The sequence below is a fragment of the Ranitomeya imitator genome, chromosome 4 (genome assembly GCF_032444005.1).
Source record: "Ranitomeya imitator isolate aRanImi1 chromosome 4, aRanImi1.pri, whole genome shotgun sequence".
Classification (NCBI taxonomy): Eukaryota; Metazoa; Chordata; class Amphibia; order Anura; family Dendrobatidae; genus Ranitomeya; species Ranitomeya imitator.
The window spans coordinates 645885266-645903584 of NC_091285.1; the positions used below are offsets into that span (position 1 = coordinate 645885266).

General features: G+C 43.0%; 1 protein-coding gene across 1 annotated transcript in view; it reads right to left on the minus strand.

Annotated features, from left to right (window-relative positions):
- The window catches only part of PIWIL2 (piwi like RNA-mediated gene silencing 2), a 243951-nt gene that overhangs the window by 134623 nt on the left and 91009 nt on the right, over positions 1–18319 (minus strand). Inside the window, exon 11 of the mRNA XM_069766984.1 lies at positions 811–924. Within this exon, the coding sequence (XP_069623085.1) occupies positions 811–924 (114 nt within the window). The remainder of the gene's footprint in view (positions 1–810; positions 925–18319) is intronic.

Here is an 18319-nt window from a genome sequence, read left to right on the forward strand (position 1 = left end):
TGCTGCAATAAAAAAAAAAAAATGCCATACTCACCTTTCTTGCTTGCAGCTCCTCTGCGTCCGGTCCCGGCGTCTCTGCGTACTGACTGATCAGGCAGAGGGCGCCGCGCACACTATATGCGTCATCGCGCCCTCTGACCTGAACAGTCAGAGCGGAGCGACGCCGGGAAGATGGAGCGACGCCCGGCGACTGGAACGCGGACAGGTTTATATTACATACTTACCTAGTCCCAGCGATCCTGACGCTCCCTCTGCCTGTCACAGCTGGTCTTCGGTGCCGCAGCCTCTTTCTCTATCAGCGGTCACCGGCACCGCTGATTAGAGAAATGAATACGCGGCTCCACCCCTATGGGAGGTGGAGCCGCCTATTCATTTCTCTAATGAGCGGTCCCACGTGACCGCTGAAGAGGGGAAGAAGCTGCAGCACAGAAGACCGTGGGACGGCAGGGGGAGCGTCAGGATCGCTGGGACTAGGTAAGTATGCCTCAGCGCCCTCTCCCCCTCACCCGCCGACCCCACCGCTACCGTGACTCGAGCATAAGCCGAGAGGGGCACTTTCAGCCCAAAATTTTGGGCTGAAAATCTCGGCTTATATTCGAGTATATACGGTACATACTAAAATGTTAGTAGTCTTCCAATAAAATTGGCACAAGTGTGTTCTTGTGAAATGCATGCTTGACGAAGTGGGACTGGTGTGGTTAGTGACAATCTCTCAAAGCCAAAGTTGATAAGAATTTGCATGACATATCAGAAGTTAAAGAATGCATATTTTATCATAGAATAATAACTACATAAATGAACGGAACTTACATGATGTCCAGCACAGAATCATTACGGATAACCTTATGGGTGACGTCCGCTAGAAGGAATAGGCCTCCGTCTGTTCTGCGTATACTAGCTGCATATCCAGGCCACACCTGCAACCTAAAATACCCAGCACATTACAGAAGTTCTGCTTATCAATGTATCGGCATGTTCAGAGTAAGTATTCCAATTTTACACAGCATAAATGTGATATCCTTTATCAGCCTTTCACTATAATGTGACCCTATAAATAATTACTCAACGGCCACACGCCACAAGCTGACCAGACTGAGGATTTAGAGAAATGGATTTTATGATAATGATGAAAAAAAAAATGTCTCTCTCACATCACAGGAAAGATAGTAGGATGGCCAAAAGCCTCTCCTAGGAAAAAGAAAGTAGCAATAGTACGCTAGTACGTGGGCAGCACGGTGGCGCAGTGGTTAGCACAGCAGCCTTGCAGCGCTGGAGTCCTGGGTTCAAGCCCCACTAAGGACAACATCTGCAAAGAGTTTGTATGTTCTCTCCGTGTTTGCGTGGGTTTCCTCCGGGCACTCCGGTTTCCTCCCACATTCCAAAGACATACTGACAGGGAATTTAGATTGTGAGCCCCAATGGGTACAGCAATGATAATGTGTGTAAAGCGCTGCGGAATATGTTAGCGCTATATAAAAATAAAGATTATTAGATGCCTTATTTAAAGAGGTAAATTCCCAAACCTGAATTAATTTGAAACTGAAAAATCCACTTCTCTTCTTGTTCTTGGGGGACACAGCACCTACCCAACATAATGTAATTCTTTTTATTTTATTTATTTTGCTTTGCTTACATAGCACATCATAGCGCTTTACATACATTATCATCAACGTACCCTATCACTATGTCTTTGGAGTGTGGGAGAAAACCGGAGAACCAAGAGGAAACACACACAAATGCAGGAAGAATATACAAACTCCTTACAGCTATTGTCCTTGGTGGGATTTGAACCCAGGACCCCAGGGCTGCAAAGCAACACAGCCACCATACTACCAGTTATTGTTTTTTGGGTTTTTCATGTCACAGTTTGACTTTTTCTCTGGTTATCGCATTTGTTGAAGTATATGTAGTAGCCTCAGGGAACACATATATTGAGTAGAAACCTTGAGGAGCTGAGAGATTTTGTTTCAAGGCTGCGCCTGTTGGATCAACATTTTAGATAATAAGTTCTTCTGATGGCCAAAGATTGTGTGGAGGAACAGTTTAGGAGTTTAGTAGCTAAAAGGGAGGTCACACAGAAAGGGGGGCAAGTGAAAAAATAACCCAACGGTGCTGTTTAGTCCAGTTGAAGCAAGCCCTGGTCATTAAAGCTGAACCACATGCCTCAATGAGGGACTGTGCAAAATATTCAAAGCGCCTGACATGGTGGTCATGAGAGGAGATCACATCTGCCATGGGCAATGTAATTGTTTTTTGATAAGTGGGACATTGTAAGACCTGGTTCCAGGTAGGAGGACTATTGGTGCAGTAGATCCTCAGAGAACAAAAATTACATAGAGATGATCAGGTTTAGGAAAGTGTCTTTAAGGAAACTTTCATTTAACTTCTCGAAACTTGGAATGAGGAGGAGGTAGTCTTTGTGGCAGAATCAGTCTTCAGAGGACATTGTTCCACATTTCTTTACTTATGATTCTCAAGCGGCCACAATGGGACAAAATTTGAATTATGTTAAAGACAAAGTGCATTCACAGCAGTCCTGCAACCCTGGAGGAAAATGTCCAGGCGAGACCGTGGGTGGGAGAACTGGGTGAAACAGACCTCAAGCTACTTAAATTGTGCGAGGAGAAATCTCAGGAGCAGAAGAAACAGGGAAATATGGGTTAGATAGATGATGGGTAGGTGTGCCTGACCTTGGAGAGGTCACAAAGCACTAAAGGTACCTTCACACTGAACAATTTAACAAAGATATCGCTAGCGATCCGTGACGTTGCAGCGTCCTGGATAGCGATATCGTTGTGTTTGACACGCAGCAGCGATCTGGATCCTGCTGTGACATCGTTGGTCGGAGCAGAAAGGCCAGAACTTTATTTTGTCGCTGGATCTCCCGCAGACATCGCTGAATCGGCGTGTGTGACGCCAATTCAGCGATGTCTTCACTGGTAACCAAGGTAAACATCGGGTTACTAAGCGCTTAGTAACCCGATGTTTACCCTGGTTACCAGGGGACTTCGCATAGTTGGTCGCTGGAGAGCTGTCTGTGTGACAGCTCTCCAGCGACCACACAGCGACGCTGCAGCGATCGGAATCGTTGTCTAGATCGCTGCAGCGTCGCTAAATGTGACGGTACCTTTAGAAGAGGGAGGGTAGCAATTCTGGCTCAGGTCCTGAGAGGGTAGTCGAGTGAAGACATTTCCACTGCAATTTGAGAGGCAAAACAAGTAGCCAGAAAGGATTTCTATCAAGAGTGTTCTTCTCTAGGCTGTAAAATGTTAAGCAAAAAAGGTTGATTTTGCTACATGCTGGGTGACAACTTGCATGGACTGTAGCAATCAAGTCTCCATTCTCCAGATTTGGTATCCACAGTCCTGCAAAAAAGAGGAGGAAGGAAAAGTCCCCGTTGAAAATAGTAGGGATGGAAGTAAACAGCATGCAGCGTTGAGATAGGCCATTGCTGTGGAAGACACAGTTCCAAAGTAGCCAATCTTAGAGTGTGGACAGCCCAGCGATGGGGGGAGGACTTCTGCCTCATGCAGGGTCACCTCTTCAGCGTCCTTCCCTTTGTTCAGAAAGATAGGATAGATGTAAAGAGTCCCTCCAAGATGCAGACTTGTGGAAGCTTTCATTACTCTCAGGAGCCGGCAGCATAATTCTGGCCACATTCCAACTAGACGTGCGCAGACTCGCTCAGTTCACTCGTATTGAGCGAGGCCGTGCACGCCTAGTCTGAATGTGGCTGGAAGTATGTATATTGCACACTTGCGATCACATGACCGTCTGCTCCTCGTACCTGCAAGTCTACAGTCTTCTTCGTGTAGTGCATTTACCAGAGAGGTTAGGAGCACCGTTTTTCTTCCTCCTGTCGGTTAACTTTAACCCCTTTACCCCCAAGGGTGGTTTGCACGTTATGGACCGGGCCAATTTTTACAATTCTGACCACTGTCCCTTTATGAGGTTATAACTCTGGAACGCTTCAACGGATCCCGGTGATTCTGACATTGTTTTCTCGTGACATATTGTACTTCATGATAGTGGTAAAATTTCTTTGATATTTCCTGCGTTTATTTGTGAAAAAAACGGAAATATGGCGAAAATTTTTAAAATTTCGCAATTTTCTAACTTTGAATTTTTATGCAATTAAATCACAGAGATATGTCACACAAGATACTTAATAAGTAACATTTCCCACATGTCTACTTTACATCAGCACAATTTTGGAAGCAAAATATTTTTTTGTTAGGGAGTTATAAGGGTTAAAAGTTGACCAGCAATTTCTCATTTTTACAACACCATTTTATTTTAGGGACCACATCTCATTTGAAGTCATTTTGAGGGGTCTATATGATAGAAAATACCCAAGTGTGACACCATTCTAAAAACTACACCCCTCCAGGTGCTCAAAACCACATTCAAGAAGTTTATTAATCCTTCAGGTGTTTCACAGGAATTTTTGGAATGTTTAAATAAAAATTAACATTTAACTTTTTTTCACAAAAAATTTACTTCAGCTCCAATTTGTTTTATTTTACCAAGGGTTACAGGAGAAAATGGACCCCAAACCTTGTTGTACAATTTGTCCTGAGTACGCCGATACCCCATAAGTGGAGGTAAACCACTGTTTGGGCGCATGACAGAGCTTGGAAGCGAAGGAGCGCCATTTGACTTTTTAATGCAAAATTGACTGGAATTGAGATGGGACGCCATGTTGCGTTTGGAGAGCCACTGATGTGCCTAAACATTGAAACCCCCCACCAGTGACACCATTTTGGAAAGTAGACCCCCTAAGGAACGTATCTAGAGGTGTGGTGAGCACTTTGACCCACCAAGTGCTTCACAGAAGTTTATAATGCAGAACCGTAAAAATAAAAAATCATTTTTTTTTTCACAAAAATTATCTTTTCGCCCCCAATTTTTTATTTGCCCAATGGTAAGAGAAGATCGGAACCAAAAAGTTGTTGTACAATTTGTCCTGAGTACGCTGATACCCCATATGTGGGGGTAAACCACTGTTTGGGCGCATGGGAGAGCTTGGAAGCGAAGGAGCGCCATTTGACTTTTTAATGCAAAATTGACTGGAATTGAGATGGGACGCCATGTTGCGTTTGGAGAGCCACTGATGTGCCTAAACATTGAAACCCCCCACAAGTGACACCATTTTGGAAAGTAGACCCCCTAAGGAACTTATCTAGATGTGTGTTGAGCACTTTGACCCACCAAGAGCTTCACAGAAGTTTATAATGCAGAGCCATAAAATAAAACAAAAATTTTTTCCCACAAAAATTATTTTTTAATCCCCAGTTTTGTATTTTCCCGAGGGTAACAGGAGAAATTGGACCCCAAAAGTAGTTGTGCAATTTGTCCTGAGTGCGCCGATACCCCATATGTGGGGGGAACCACCGTTTGGGTGCATGGGAGGGCTCGGAAGGGAAGGAGCGCCATTTGGAATACAGACTTAGATGGAATGGTCTGCAGGCGTCACATTGCGTTTGCAGAGCCCCTAATGTACCTAAACAGTAGAAACCCCCCACAAGTGACCCCATATTGGAAACTAAACCCCCAAGGAACTTATCTAGATGTGTTGTGAGAACTTTGAGCACCCAAGTGTTTCATTACAGTTTCTAACGCAGAGCCATGAAAATAAAAAATCTTTTTTTTTCCCCACAAAAATTATTTTTTAGCCCCCAGTTTTGTATTTTCCCAAGGGTAACAGGAGAAATTAGACCCCCAAAGATGTTGTCCAATTTGTCCTGAGTACGCTGATACCCCATATGTTGGGGTAAACTCCTGTTTGGATACACGGGAGAGCTCGGAAGGGAAGGAGCACTGTTTTACTTTTTCAACGCAGAATTGGCTGGAATTGAGATCGGACGCCATGTCGCGTTTGGAGAGCCCCTAATGTGCCTAAACAGTGGAAACCCCCCAATTATAACTGAAACCCTAATCCAAACACACCCCTAACCCTAATTCCAACGGTAACCCTAACCACACCTCTAACCCAGACACACCCCTAACCCTAATCCCAACCCTATTCCCAACCGCAAATGTAATCCAAACCCTAACCCTAAGTTTAGCCCCAGCCCTAACTGTAGCCTTAACCCTAACTGTAGCCTTAACCCTAGCCCTAACCATAACCCTAACCATAACCCTAACCCTAGCTTTATTTTTCCCTAACTAAGGGGGTGATGAAGGGGGGTTTGATTTACTTTTATAGCGGGTTTTTTAGCGGATTTTTATGATTGGCAGCCGTCACACACTGAAAGACGCTTTTTATTGCAAAAAATATTTTTTGCGTTACCACATTTTGAGAGCTATAATTTTTCCATATTTGAGTCCACAGAGTCATGTGAGGTCTTGTTTTTTGCGGGACGAGTTGACGTTTTTATTGGTAACATTTTCGGGCACGTGACATTTTTTGATCGCTTTTTATTCCGATTTCTGTGAGGCAGAATGACCAAAAACCAGCTATTCATGAATTTCTTTTGGGGGAGGCGTTTATACCGTTCCGCGTTTGGTAAAATTGATAAAGCAGTTTTATTCTTCGGGTCAGTACGATTACAGCGATACTTCATTTATATCATTTTTTTATGTTTTGGCGCTTTTATACGATAAAAACTATTTTATAGAAAAAATAATTACTTTTGCATCGCTTTATTCTGAGGACTATAACTTTTTTATTTTTTTGATGATGTTGCTGTATCGCGGCTCGTTTTTTGCAGAACAAGATGACGCTTTCAGCGGTACCATGTTTATTTATATCCGTCTTTTTGATCGCGTGTTATTCCACTTTTTGTTCGGCGGTATGATAATAAAGCGTTGTTTTTGGTCTCTTTTCTTTTCCTTACGGTGTTTACTGAAGGAGTTAACTAGTGGGACAGTTTTATAGGTCGGGTCGTTACGGACGCGGCGATACTAAATATGTGTACTTTTATTGTTTTTGTTTTTTTATTTAGATAAAGAAATGTATTTATGGGAATAATATATTTTTTTCATTATTTAGGATTTTTTTTTTTTTTTACACACTTGTAAAAAAAATTTTCAAACTTTTTTACTTTGTCCCAGGGGGGGACAATACAGATCGGTGATCTGCCAGTTTGCACAGCACTCTGACAGATCACCGATCTGTCTCAGAGCGCTGCAGCGTTACCATGTGCCTGCTCTGAGCAGGCACTTGGTAAGCCACCTCCCTCCCTGCAGGACCCGGATCCGCGGCCATCTTGGATCCGGGACTTGCTGCAGGAAGGAAGGTAGGAGACCCCCGGAGCAACGCGATCACATCGCGTTGCTGTGGGGGTCTCAGGGAAGCCCGCAGGGAGCCCCCTCCCTGCGCGATGCTTCCCTGCACCGCCGGCACATCGCGATCATGTTTGATCGCGGTGTGCCGGGGGTTAATGTGCCGGGGGCGGTCCGTGACCGCTCCTGGCACATAGTGCCGGATGTCAGCTGCGAAAAGCAGCTGACACCCGGCCGCGATCGGCCGCGCTCCCCCCGTGAGCACGGCCGATCGCCTACGACGTACTATTCCGTCCTTAGGAAGTAAGGCCCCACCCCACATGGACGGAATAGTATGTCTAATGGCAGAAAGGGGTTAATATGTGTGCCGGTTCCTGCTCTGTCTGCTTCTGCTTTGAGCACTGAAACGCCTTTCTTGTGGGCAACAGTCCTGTTTTATATCTGGGACTTTTGGTTCTGCTAAATCAGGGAGCCATGGGGTCGATTCTTGCATGGCTTTGATTACTCCTTTCTGACAGCCCTGATGTGAACACGCACTTACAGCAAAGATCTGCTTTGAGAATCAGACACCAAGACTCGGATTTGTTTACTCAGAGGTGAAGAAGTACATTTCCAAGGCAAGAGCTTTCTCTGTTCAAAGCTCTAGTCTCCAAACTTTCTGAAGCCAGTGGACTGTGATGAATATTGGGGTCTGCATCTTATCGATATTCATGGGATATATATTTTTGGAATTGCAGCGAAGTTAAGAAAATAATGCATTCACTTACATCACTGTAAGGTCAAAGTTAATATCGCAAAAGGAAACTTGGCAACAATAACTACAGCCTGGCACCCCCATGTGCAAAGATATCCTAAAAGTGGACGATCTCAAAATTCTCTAAAGGCCTACCACATCCCACGACCAGCCCTTCATATGAGCTCACCAAGGAGAGATATCTGCATGTAACCTTAATCTAATAAAAGCCAGAGTTTGGATCATTGTTCATTTCTGGAAGACACAGTTCTCTGAGAGTGTCCCATTTTCCTAAGCAGATCACTTCCCCCCATAAAGATAAAAGCCATTCTTGCAACATCAGGTTTAGTACTTATCTTTTGTTATTCCTTTTTACTTTCTACAATTGTATATACCGTATTGTTTGTTCCTACTTTGTATTATCGTTGTATATATATTTAAAACAAAAAAAAACACTGCCAACCTTTCTGGATTAAATATATAAAATTGAATAGCTGTGTTCCTCTTGCTCTGTAAACCGCACCCCTGAAACTGTACGCTTCTGTTAGCCTGTATAAACAATTGGTGGTGGCAGTTAGTAGTTCCTATTGTTATTGAGGGGTTGGCAGTGACCGTATCGGGGTAATATACAGTCATGACCGAAAGTGTTAGCACCCTCAAAATATTTCCAGAAAATGAAGCATTTCTCCCAGAAAATTATTGCAATTACACAGGTTTTGTTATACATGTTTATGTCCTTTGTGTGTACTGTAACAACACAAAAAAATGAGAAAAAAAGGCAAATTGACCATAATTTCACAGAAACCCCCCAAAATGGGCTGCACAAAACTGTTGGCATCTTTCCAACATTGTAGGTAAACAGCTTTGTTTCAAGCATGCGATGCTCGTAGAAACTCACCTGTAGCAAGTAAAGGTTCGGTCCCAACGATCAGTGTCTGTTTAGGTTTTCAGAGCTGCATTTCCACATCATTCCTGCACCTCAGCTCACTTGCATTTTTTTATGCCTTCTTGTAGTATGTTAATTAGATAATAATGAATATATAGTGATCATGCAGATACTAATGTCACAACCCTGACATATTATAAACTTGCACCCTTTAGTGCCTTTCGCCTTATTTAACCTAATAAATAATTTAAAAAAAAAAAAAACACGTGGGGTACATTTTTTATATCCAGTAAAGGTAAAGCAGACAGAGGTGGGTTTATAACAGGCTGGTTAGGGCTCTGGTTACTGGGCCCTTCCCAGCCTAAAAATACAAATCCGCAGCTACCCCAGAGTTGCCGAATCAAATTAGATGTGACAATTTTGGCTATATGCCCGACTCTTCCTCATTGACCTGGTGCGGTGGAAATCGGGGTAACAGTTTATGGGGTTGATGTCAGTTCTGTAGTATCAGCTGACATCAAGCCCAGGGGATGGTAATGAAGGTGTGTCTACCAGACACCCCCACTACTAACCCAGTAATCAAAATAAAAACACATGCAGAAAAAAAAAAACACTTTAAAACTCAATAAAGACTCCCCAACACTATCCCTCGTACAGCAATTTATTTAAAATTAAACAAATTCCCATGATGATCCGCCATAACCCACCAAATCCGATGTAGTTCAGAAATGGATACCTGAAAAACATAAGACAAAAAGAGAAACAAGGGACAGTCCGTTGTTCACCAATTTATTACCCCAAATGTTCCCACAAGAAGCTCCGATGTAGTCAGTGTTCTCCGAATCTGGAGACTGTGAAAAGCAGTAAAGTGGCCGTTATTCACAGGCGCCAGGTACTGATGACAATGCTTAACAGCAGCCGGCTCTTGCTGAGTGCCGCGCAAATAAGCACAGAGGGCATGCGATTTCTATTATTCCCATCCACTGTGCTTGTATTACACAACGCAGTGCTTTGGACACAGCAAAAATACGCTGCGTTCAGAATGCTAGTAATATGGATAGTGGGCACGCAGCTTAACAGGTGTGGGCAATATGAAAGTCACACCAGAAACCAGCTAAAAACGGGAGAAGTTGACTCAATCTTTGTGTTGACTCAATCTGTGAGAACAGAACGAAAAGAGAACAGTCTAAGGACTTGAGAACTAAAACTGATGAAAAATATCAAGAATCTCAAGGTTACAAGTTCATCTCCAGAGATCTTAATTTTCCTTTGTCCATGGTGCTCAATATAATCAAGAGGTTTACAACCCATGGCACTTGTAGCTAATCTCCCTAGACTTGGACAGAAGAGAATAATTGATGAAAGGTTGCAACGCAGGATAGACCAGATGGTGGATAAGCAGCCCCAATCAAGTTCCAAAGAAATTCAAGCTGCCCTGCAGGCTCAGGGTGCATAAGTGTCAGCGCGAACTAACCATCAACATTTGACTGAAATGAAACGCTATGGAAAGAGACTCAGGAGGACTCCACTGCTGACACAAGAGACATAAAACAGCTAGACTGCAGTTTGCCAAAATGTACACAATTAAGCCAAAATCCTTTTTTGGAAGCGTCTTGTGCACAAATGAAACCAAGATAGAGCTTTTTGGTCAAGTACATCATTTTACTGTTCAACAAAAATGGAATGAGGCCTACAAAGGAAAGAACACAGTACCTACAATCAAATATGATGGAGGTTCAAAGATGTTTTGGGGTTGTTTTGCGGTTTCAAGCACTGGGTGCCTTTACAGTGTGCAAGGCATCATGAAATTTAAAGATTACCAAAGGATTTTGGGTCGCAAAGTAGCGTCCAGTCTCAAAAAGCTGGGTTTGTGTTTTAGATCTTGGGTCTTCCAGCAGGACAATGACTACAAACATACTTCAAGAAGCACCCAGAAATGGATGAAAGCAAGCGCTGGAGAGTTCTGAAGTGAGCAGCAATGAGTCTGGATCTAAATCCCATTGAACATCTGTGGAGAGATCCTAAAATTGCTGTTGGGAGAAGTCACCCTTCAAATATGAGAGACGTGGAGCAGTTTACAGAAGAGTGATCTAAAATTCCAGTTGAGCTGTGTAAGGAGATTGTTGGTGGCTATAGGAAGTGATTGATTGCAGTTAGTTAGTCCAAAGGGTGTGTTAACCAAATATTAAGCTGAGGGTGCCAACAATTTTGTCCGGCCCATTTTTGGGGGTTTGTATGAAATTATGTCCAATTTGCCGTTTTCCCTCTGTTTTTTTTGTGCTGTTCCAATAAAACACAAAGAAAATAATAATGTGTATAACAAAACATGCGTAATTGCAATAATTTTCTGGGAGAAATGCTCCATTTTCTGGAATAATTTCAAGGTTGCCAACACTTTCTCAACTATGCAGTCCAACAAAAGAGAAATAACGAGGGCACTCACCAGTCTTCTTATAGTGCAAAAATCGCTTGCTTTATTGACGTGACATCTAAAAATCCAAGGTCGGGTTACCGATGGAGCCGAAGCTCAGGTGAGCAGGAGGGAGTGGAGACGACGGCCGTTTCGCGCTGTGCTTGCGCTTCTACGGGTCAGTGCAGGTGAGAGCAAGACAGCGGAAATATAGCACCGGCCAAGGTACCACCCCCCTCCGCTACCTCCCTCCCACAACACATAAAAACACTCTATAAAAAGCACAACTTAAAATAATACAGACATATCGAATATATCTTAACTCGGAACATATTAAATGACGAAACATGCAGTTTTGTGCACAAATACAAACATGTTAAATAACCCTCTTAACGTATTAATCATATAAAAGAAACAGTGTGACTGCTCAAAGCTTTTACTGAACCTAATCTCATGGTTCTAATATCTCACAGAAATATGGATAAATCTACCCTATCGTTGAATCCCAGGGGGCCCATTGCCTCACAACGCATAATCCACCTAGCCTCAACTCTAAGGAGTAAGTTATTCAAATCGCCCCCTCCAGCTGGTAAAGACACCCTTTCCAGTCCTGCAAAAGTGAGGCAATCTACTTTACTCTCATGTTTTTCCCTTACATGCGAGATCAGGCGCGGTACTCCTTTGCCTGTAGCAATCGATCTGCAATGTTCCCTGAACCGCATGAATAGAGGTCGAACAGTTTTCCCAATGTAGTAATACCTGCAAGGACAAAAAATCACGTAAACTACGTGATCTGTCCTGCATGTAATAAAATATTTTACTACATGTGTGATGCCCCCCATTCTAATGACCCGGTCTGTTACGCGTTGATTGAAGAATGAACAATGACCACACTTAAAGTTACCATGCGGTGCGGTTTTGGCTAGCCAATTTTGGTTTGGTTTAGACAACCGATTTCTCACTAATTTGTCCCTTTTTTTAAAAAAAAAGTTAAATGTTATTTTTTTTCTTTCCACATTGCTTTAGTTCTCGTGAAGCACCTGAAGAGTTAATGAACTTCTTGAATGTGATTTTGAGCACCATGAGGGGTGCAGTTTTTCGAATGCCGTCACTCTTTTGGGTATTTTCTGTCATACTAACCAAAGTCATTTCAAATGTGAGGTGGTCCCTAAAAAAATGGTTTTGTAAATTTTGTTGGAAAAATTAGAAAACGCTGGTCAACTTTTAACCCTTATAACGTCCTAACAAAATTTGTTTTACTGATAAACAAACAAGTCATTTCAAATTTTTTTTACCACCAACATGAAGTGCAATATGTCATGAAAAAACAGTCTCAGTATTAGTGGAATCCCTTGAAGAGTTCCAGAGTTATAACTTCATAAAGTGACAGTGGTCAGAAATGTAAAAATTGGCTTGGTCACTAGGGTTAATAAGAGGATTACTGTTATGATCCGGTGACCTCGGAGCAGCATGAGCACTTTCACTGGAGAAGGTGGTCACTATACTGACCGCAATCCTGAACTTAACACCGCAACTAGAAGTAGCCATGGAGTGTACCTAACAATCCTAGACACCTCGTCACAGCCGGAGGACTAAATACCCCTAAAGATGGAAATAGGAATACTATCTTGCCTCAGAGCAGATCCCCAAAGGATAGACAGCCCCCCACAAATATTGGCGGTGAGTCGGAGAGGAAAAAACATACACAGGCAGAAAAACAGGATTTAGCACAGGAGGCCACTCTAGCTAAATAGGACAGGATAGGACAGAGTTCTGTGCGGTCAGTATTAAAAAACCCTTCAAAAATATCCACAGCAGAATATACAAAAACTTCCTACATCTAACTAAAGATGTAGGAGCGTATATCTGCAACTCCAGGAATCCTACAATCAGAGCAGGAATACAAACAAAAACAAGCACACAGCAGTGTGCCACAGAGACAAAAAAACAAACACTTATCTTTGCTGAATTTGGCAGCCAACAGGAGAAGCCAGAAAGTGATCCAACACTTCACAAGGAACATTGACAACTGGCAAGGGCAAATGAATCCTGCACACCTAAATATCCCAGTCAGAATTGTAATCAGTAGATACACCTGGCCAGGACTGCGACTCAGAGACAACTGCATTCCCACCTACAACCACTGGAGGGAACCTAAGAGCAGAATTCACAACAGATTACACTTTTTGTAACACAATGCTGGCATTAACCCCGCCAACCCCTGGATATCATGCTTGTTAGTCTTATGTAATCTTGCAGGTATTTAGTGCAATAAAATAAGTCAACATAATTTTCATGGAACAAACGAATATAAGAAACTTTTTAATATATCTTATTGTTTCCTCAGTGCCTCCTGAAATACTTTCATAATTCATCTTGGTACAGATAAGATAATGCAGTGTTTTTGCAACACTTTTTTTTTGTGCAGCTAAACCTGCCCAGCGTTTGGCAGAAAAACACGCTGTGTTCAAAATGCAGGTTTTGCTGCGTTTTCCAGTTGCGTAATACAGGTGTGATCTGTTTAATAAAGTTACATTTATTCACCAAAAAACTTTTGCTGCTACTTCTGAACATAAACTCCATAAAGTATGAATATAAACCTGTAGTAACTGCTTTGGTCTGTATGTTTGGGGGTACTGTACTTGGTAAAAAAATGTATTTGGTTTCAGACTATTTGGTTTGAAAATGCTGAGAAACAACTGTCTTGTAACCAGTAAATGTGGGAGGGGTGGGACTTCCTGCCAGAACGAAATGTCCAAAACGAACATGGAACTAAGAGGCAGAGGCCGATCAATTAATAATATTCCTACAGCATTATCACTTCTCACCCAGACTTAACAATGCAGTCAGGCAGGTAACGTTCTCCTGGAATCACCAAACCCAGACTCGTCCATCAGATGCCAGATAGAGAAGTGTGATCCGTCACTGCACAGAACACGTTTCCTCCAGAGTCCAGTGGTGGCGGCTTCACACCACTATTAGACACTCAGCATTGTGCTTGGTGATGTAAGGCTGCATGCAGCTGCTCGTCCATAGAATTTCCGGCGGTGGAGCAGTGCTTGTGCCGATGTTAATACCAGAGGACGTCTGGACTCTGCAGTTATGGAGTGAGCAGAGTGTTGAGGACTTTTCTGTCCTTTGCTTCTCAGCACTCGGCCCCCCGCTCTGTAACATTATGTCTTCACTTCGTGGCTGAGTTGCTGCGGCTCCTTCTACTTCTCAATGATATCACTCATAGGTGATGGGGAAGATTTAGGAGAAAGAAATGTCATGAACTGAATTGTTACCCCAGTGGCTCCTACTATAGAACCGCACTGGTATCAGTGAGCTCTGCACAACCGGCAATTATTTCACACATTAGTAAAAGAAGACAGCATGGCGGGGGCAAACAACTGGTTGTAATGGGAATGAATGAAAACAAAACTTGTGTGTCCTAATACTTTTCTCCATATATTGTGTGTATATAAATTCTACATATATATCTATACACACACACACACACACATACATTTTATACTCATATACAGTTGTGCTCAAAAGTTTACATACCCCGGCTTTCTTGGCCTTTTTTAAGAGAATATGAATGATAACACCAAAACTTTATCTCCTCTCATGGTTAGTGGTTGGGTGAAGCCATTTGTTGTCAAACTACTTGGTTTTCTCTTTTTAACTCAAAGACAACTCAAAACATCCAAATGACCCTGACCGAAAGTTCACATAGCCCATTTCGTAATACAGTGTATTGCCCCTTCTAACACGACAGCTTGAAGTCTTTTGTGGTAGTTGTGGATGAGGTTCTTTATTTTCTCAGATGGTAAAGCTGCCCACTCTTCTAGGCAAAAAGCCTCCAGTTCTTGTAAATTCCTGGTCTGTCTAGCATGAACTGTGCGCTTGAGATCTCCCCAGAGTGGCTCAATGATATTGAGGTCAGGAGACTGAGAACCTTCACTCTGTTCTGCTGTAGCCAATGACAGGTTGACTTGGCCTTGTGTTTTTGATCGTTGTCGTGTCGTAACATCCAAGTATGTTCCATGAGCAACTTCCAGGCTGATGATTGTAAATTTGCCTCCAGTATTTGCTGATAACGTGCGGTATTCATCTTTCCGTCAACTTTGACCAAGTTTCCTGTACATCCCCAAAACATCAAAGATCCACCTCCGTGCTTTACAGTGCTTTCATCATAGGTCTTTTTGACCTCTCTCCAAATGTAACGTTTATGGTTGTGGCCACAAAGTTCAATTTTGGTCTCATCACAACAAATTACCTTGTTCCAGAAGTTTCGAGGCTTGTCTCTGTGCTGTTTTGCATATTGTAGGTGACATACTTTGCGGCATTTGCGCAGTAATGGCTTTCCTCTGGCGACTCGACCATGCAGCCCATTTTTCTTCAAGTGCCTCCTTATTGTGCATCTTGAAACTGCCTCACTACTAGTTTTCAGAGAGTCCTGTATTTCGGCTGATGTTATTTGTGGGTTTGCAGGATTCACTAAATCATCGCAGACAGATGTCTGTCCAGCCTCTGTTTGAAGACTTCCATGAAAGGAGAACTCACCACCTCTCGTGGCAGCCTGTTCCATTCATTGATCACCCTAACTGCCAAAAAGTTTTTTCTAATATCTAATCTGTGCCTCTTCCCATTCAGTTTTATCCCATTGCTTCTTGTCTTTCCTTGTGCAAATGAGAATAAAGATGATCCTTTGAAACAGTTACAGAAGAAGTAATCAGGCTCCTCGCATCTTCTCGCCCAACCACTTCCACCAGTGACCCCATTCCATCACATCTCCTCCAGTTACCTCTCACCTAACAAAAATATTCAACTTTTCTCTCTCTTCCGGTATCCTCCCCTCATCCATTACTTAAAAAACCATCCCTCGATCAAAACTGTGCCGCTAATTATAGACCTGTCTCTAATCTTCCCTTCATCTCTAAACTCCTCAAATGCCTGGTCCACTCCCGTCTCACCCACTATCTCTAAGATAACTCTCTTCTCGACCCTCTTCAGGGTAGTGCACACGCTGCAGATTCTCTGCGGATCCACAGCATTTTTTGCAGTGCAGAAACACTGCAGATCCGCAATTTACAGTACAATGTAAATCAATGAGAAAAAAAAAAATGCTGTGCACACTTTGCGGAAAATCCGCTGCGGAAATGCTGCGGTTTAAATGAAGTAGCATGTCCCTTCTTTTTTTGTGAACCTGCAGCGTTTTTGTACCCATTCCATTATAGAAAACCGCAGGGGTAAAAAACGCAGAAAATCCGCAAGAAAACTGCAGCAAAATCGCACAAAAAACGCGACAAATCCGCAGGTGCGTTTTATGCCAGGAGAGGCAGAATCCGCACCAGAAATTTCTAAGCCTAATCCGCAACGTGTGCACATAGCCTCAATCTGGTTTCCGCTCTTTACATTCTACTGAAACTGCCCTCACTAAAGTCTCTAATGATCTACTAACAGTTAAATCTAATGGTCACTACTCCATGCTAATTCTCTTGGATATCTCCGCAGCATTTGATACTGTGGAATATCAGCTCCTCCTCACTATGCTCCGCTCCATCAGCCTCAAGGACATCGTTCTCTCCTGGTTCTCCTCCTATCTCTCTGACCGCTCCTTCGCTGTATCTTTTGCTAGTTCCTCCTCCTCTCACCTGCCCCTTACTGTTGGGGTTCCTCAAGGATCAGTCCTAGGCCCCCTCCTCTTCTCTTTGTATACTGCCGCTATGGGACAAGCAATCAGTAGATTTGGGTTCCAGTACCATCTCTATGCTGATGACACCCAATTATACACTTCTTCTCCGGATATCACGCCTGCCTTTTTAGAAAACACCAGTGATTGTCTTACCGCTGTCTCCAGCATCATGTCCTCCCTCTACCTGAAACTGAACCTGTCAAAAACTGAACTCCTCGTGTTTCCTCTCCGTGTGTGGTTCCACCATCACTTCCAAGCAACATGCCCGCTGCCTTGGGGTCATACTTGATTCCGAGCTTTCATTCACCCCCCACATCCGATCACTGGCTCGCTCTTCTTATCTGCATCTCAAAAACATTTCTAGAATTCGCCCTTTTCTTACTTTCGACTCTGCAAAAACTCTTACTGTCTCACTTATTCATTCTCGTCTGGACTATTGTAACTCCCTACTAATCGGCCTACCTCTTACCAAACTCTCCCCTCTCCAATCTGTCCTGAATGCTGCAGCCAGGATCATATTCCTCACCAATCGTTATACCGATGCCTCTACCTTGTGCCAGTCATTACACTGGTTACTTATCCACTCTAGAATCTAGAACAAAACTACTACCCTCATCCACAAAGCACTCCATGGCTCAGCACCACCCTACATCTCCTCTCTGGTCTCAGCCTACCACCCTACCCGTGCCCTCCGTTCTGCTAATGACCTGAGGTTAGCATCCTCAATAATCAGAACCTCCTACTCTCGTCTCCAAGACTTTTCAGGTGCTGCGCCAATTCTTTGGAATAAACTACCCAGGTTAATATGATTAATCCCCAATCCCCACAGTTTTAAGCATGCCCTAAAAACACATTTGTTCAGACTGGCCTACTGCCTCAACGCATTAACCTATCTATCCCTGTGTAGCCCATTCAAAAGAAAAAAAAAAGAAACAAAAAACCATAATCAGGTTCCTCGCATCATGTTCTCATACACTTTATGCAGTTAATAGCCCTCTGTGTCTGTACTGCTACATGCTTAGGTTTTTAACTGGTTCATGCAGCATTACATGAACACCCGATCCTTACACTATGGCTGGTCTGAACAACGAAAGCAATTGTTACCATCCACCTCTCGTGTCTCCCCTTTTTCCTCATAGATTGTAAGCTTCCGAGCAGGGCTCTCATTCCTCTTGGTATCTGTTTTGAACTGTGATTTTTGTTATGCTGTAATGTCTATTGTCTGTACAAGTCCCCTCTATAATTTGTAAAGCGCTGCGGAATATGTTGGCGCTATATAAATAAAATTATTATTATCCTTCTACAATGTGACAGCCCTTGAGACATTTGTAGACAGCTATTAAGTCTACTTTCAGTCTTCTTTTTTGCAAGCTAAACATT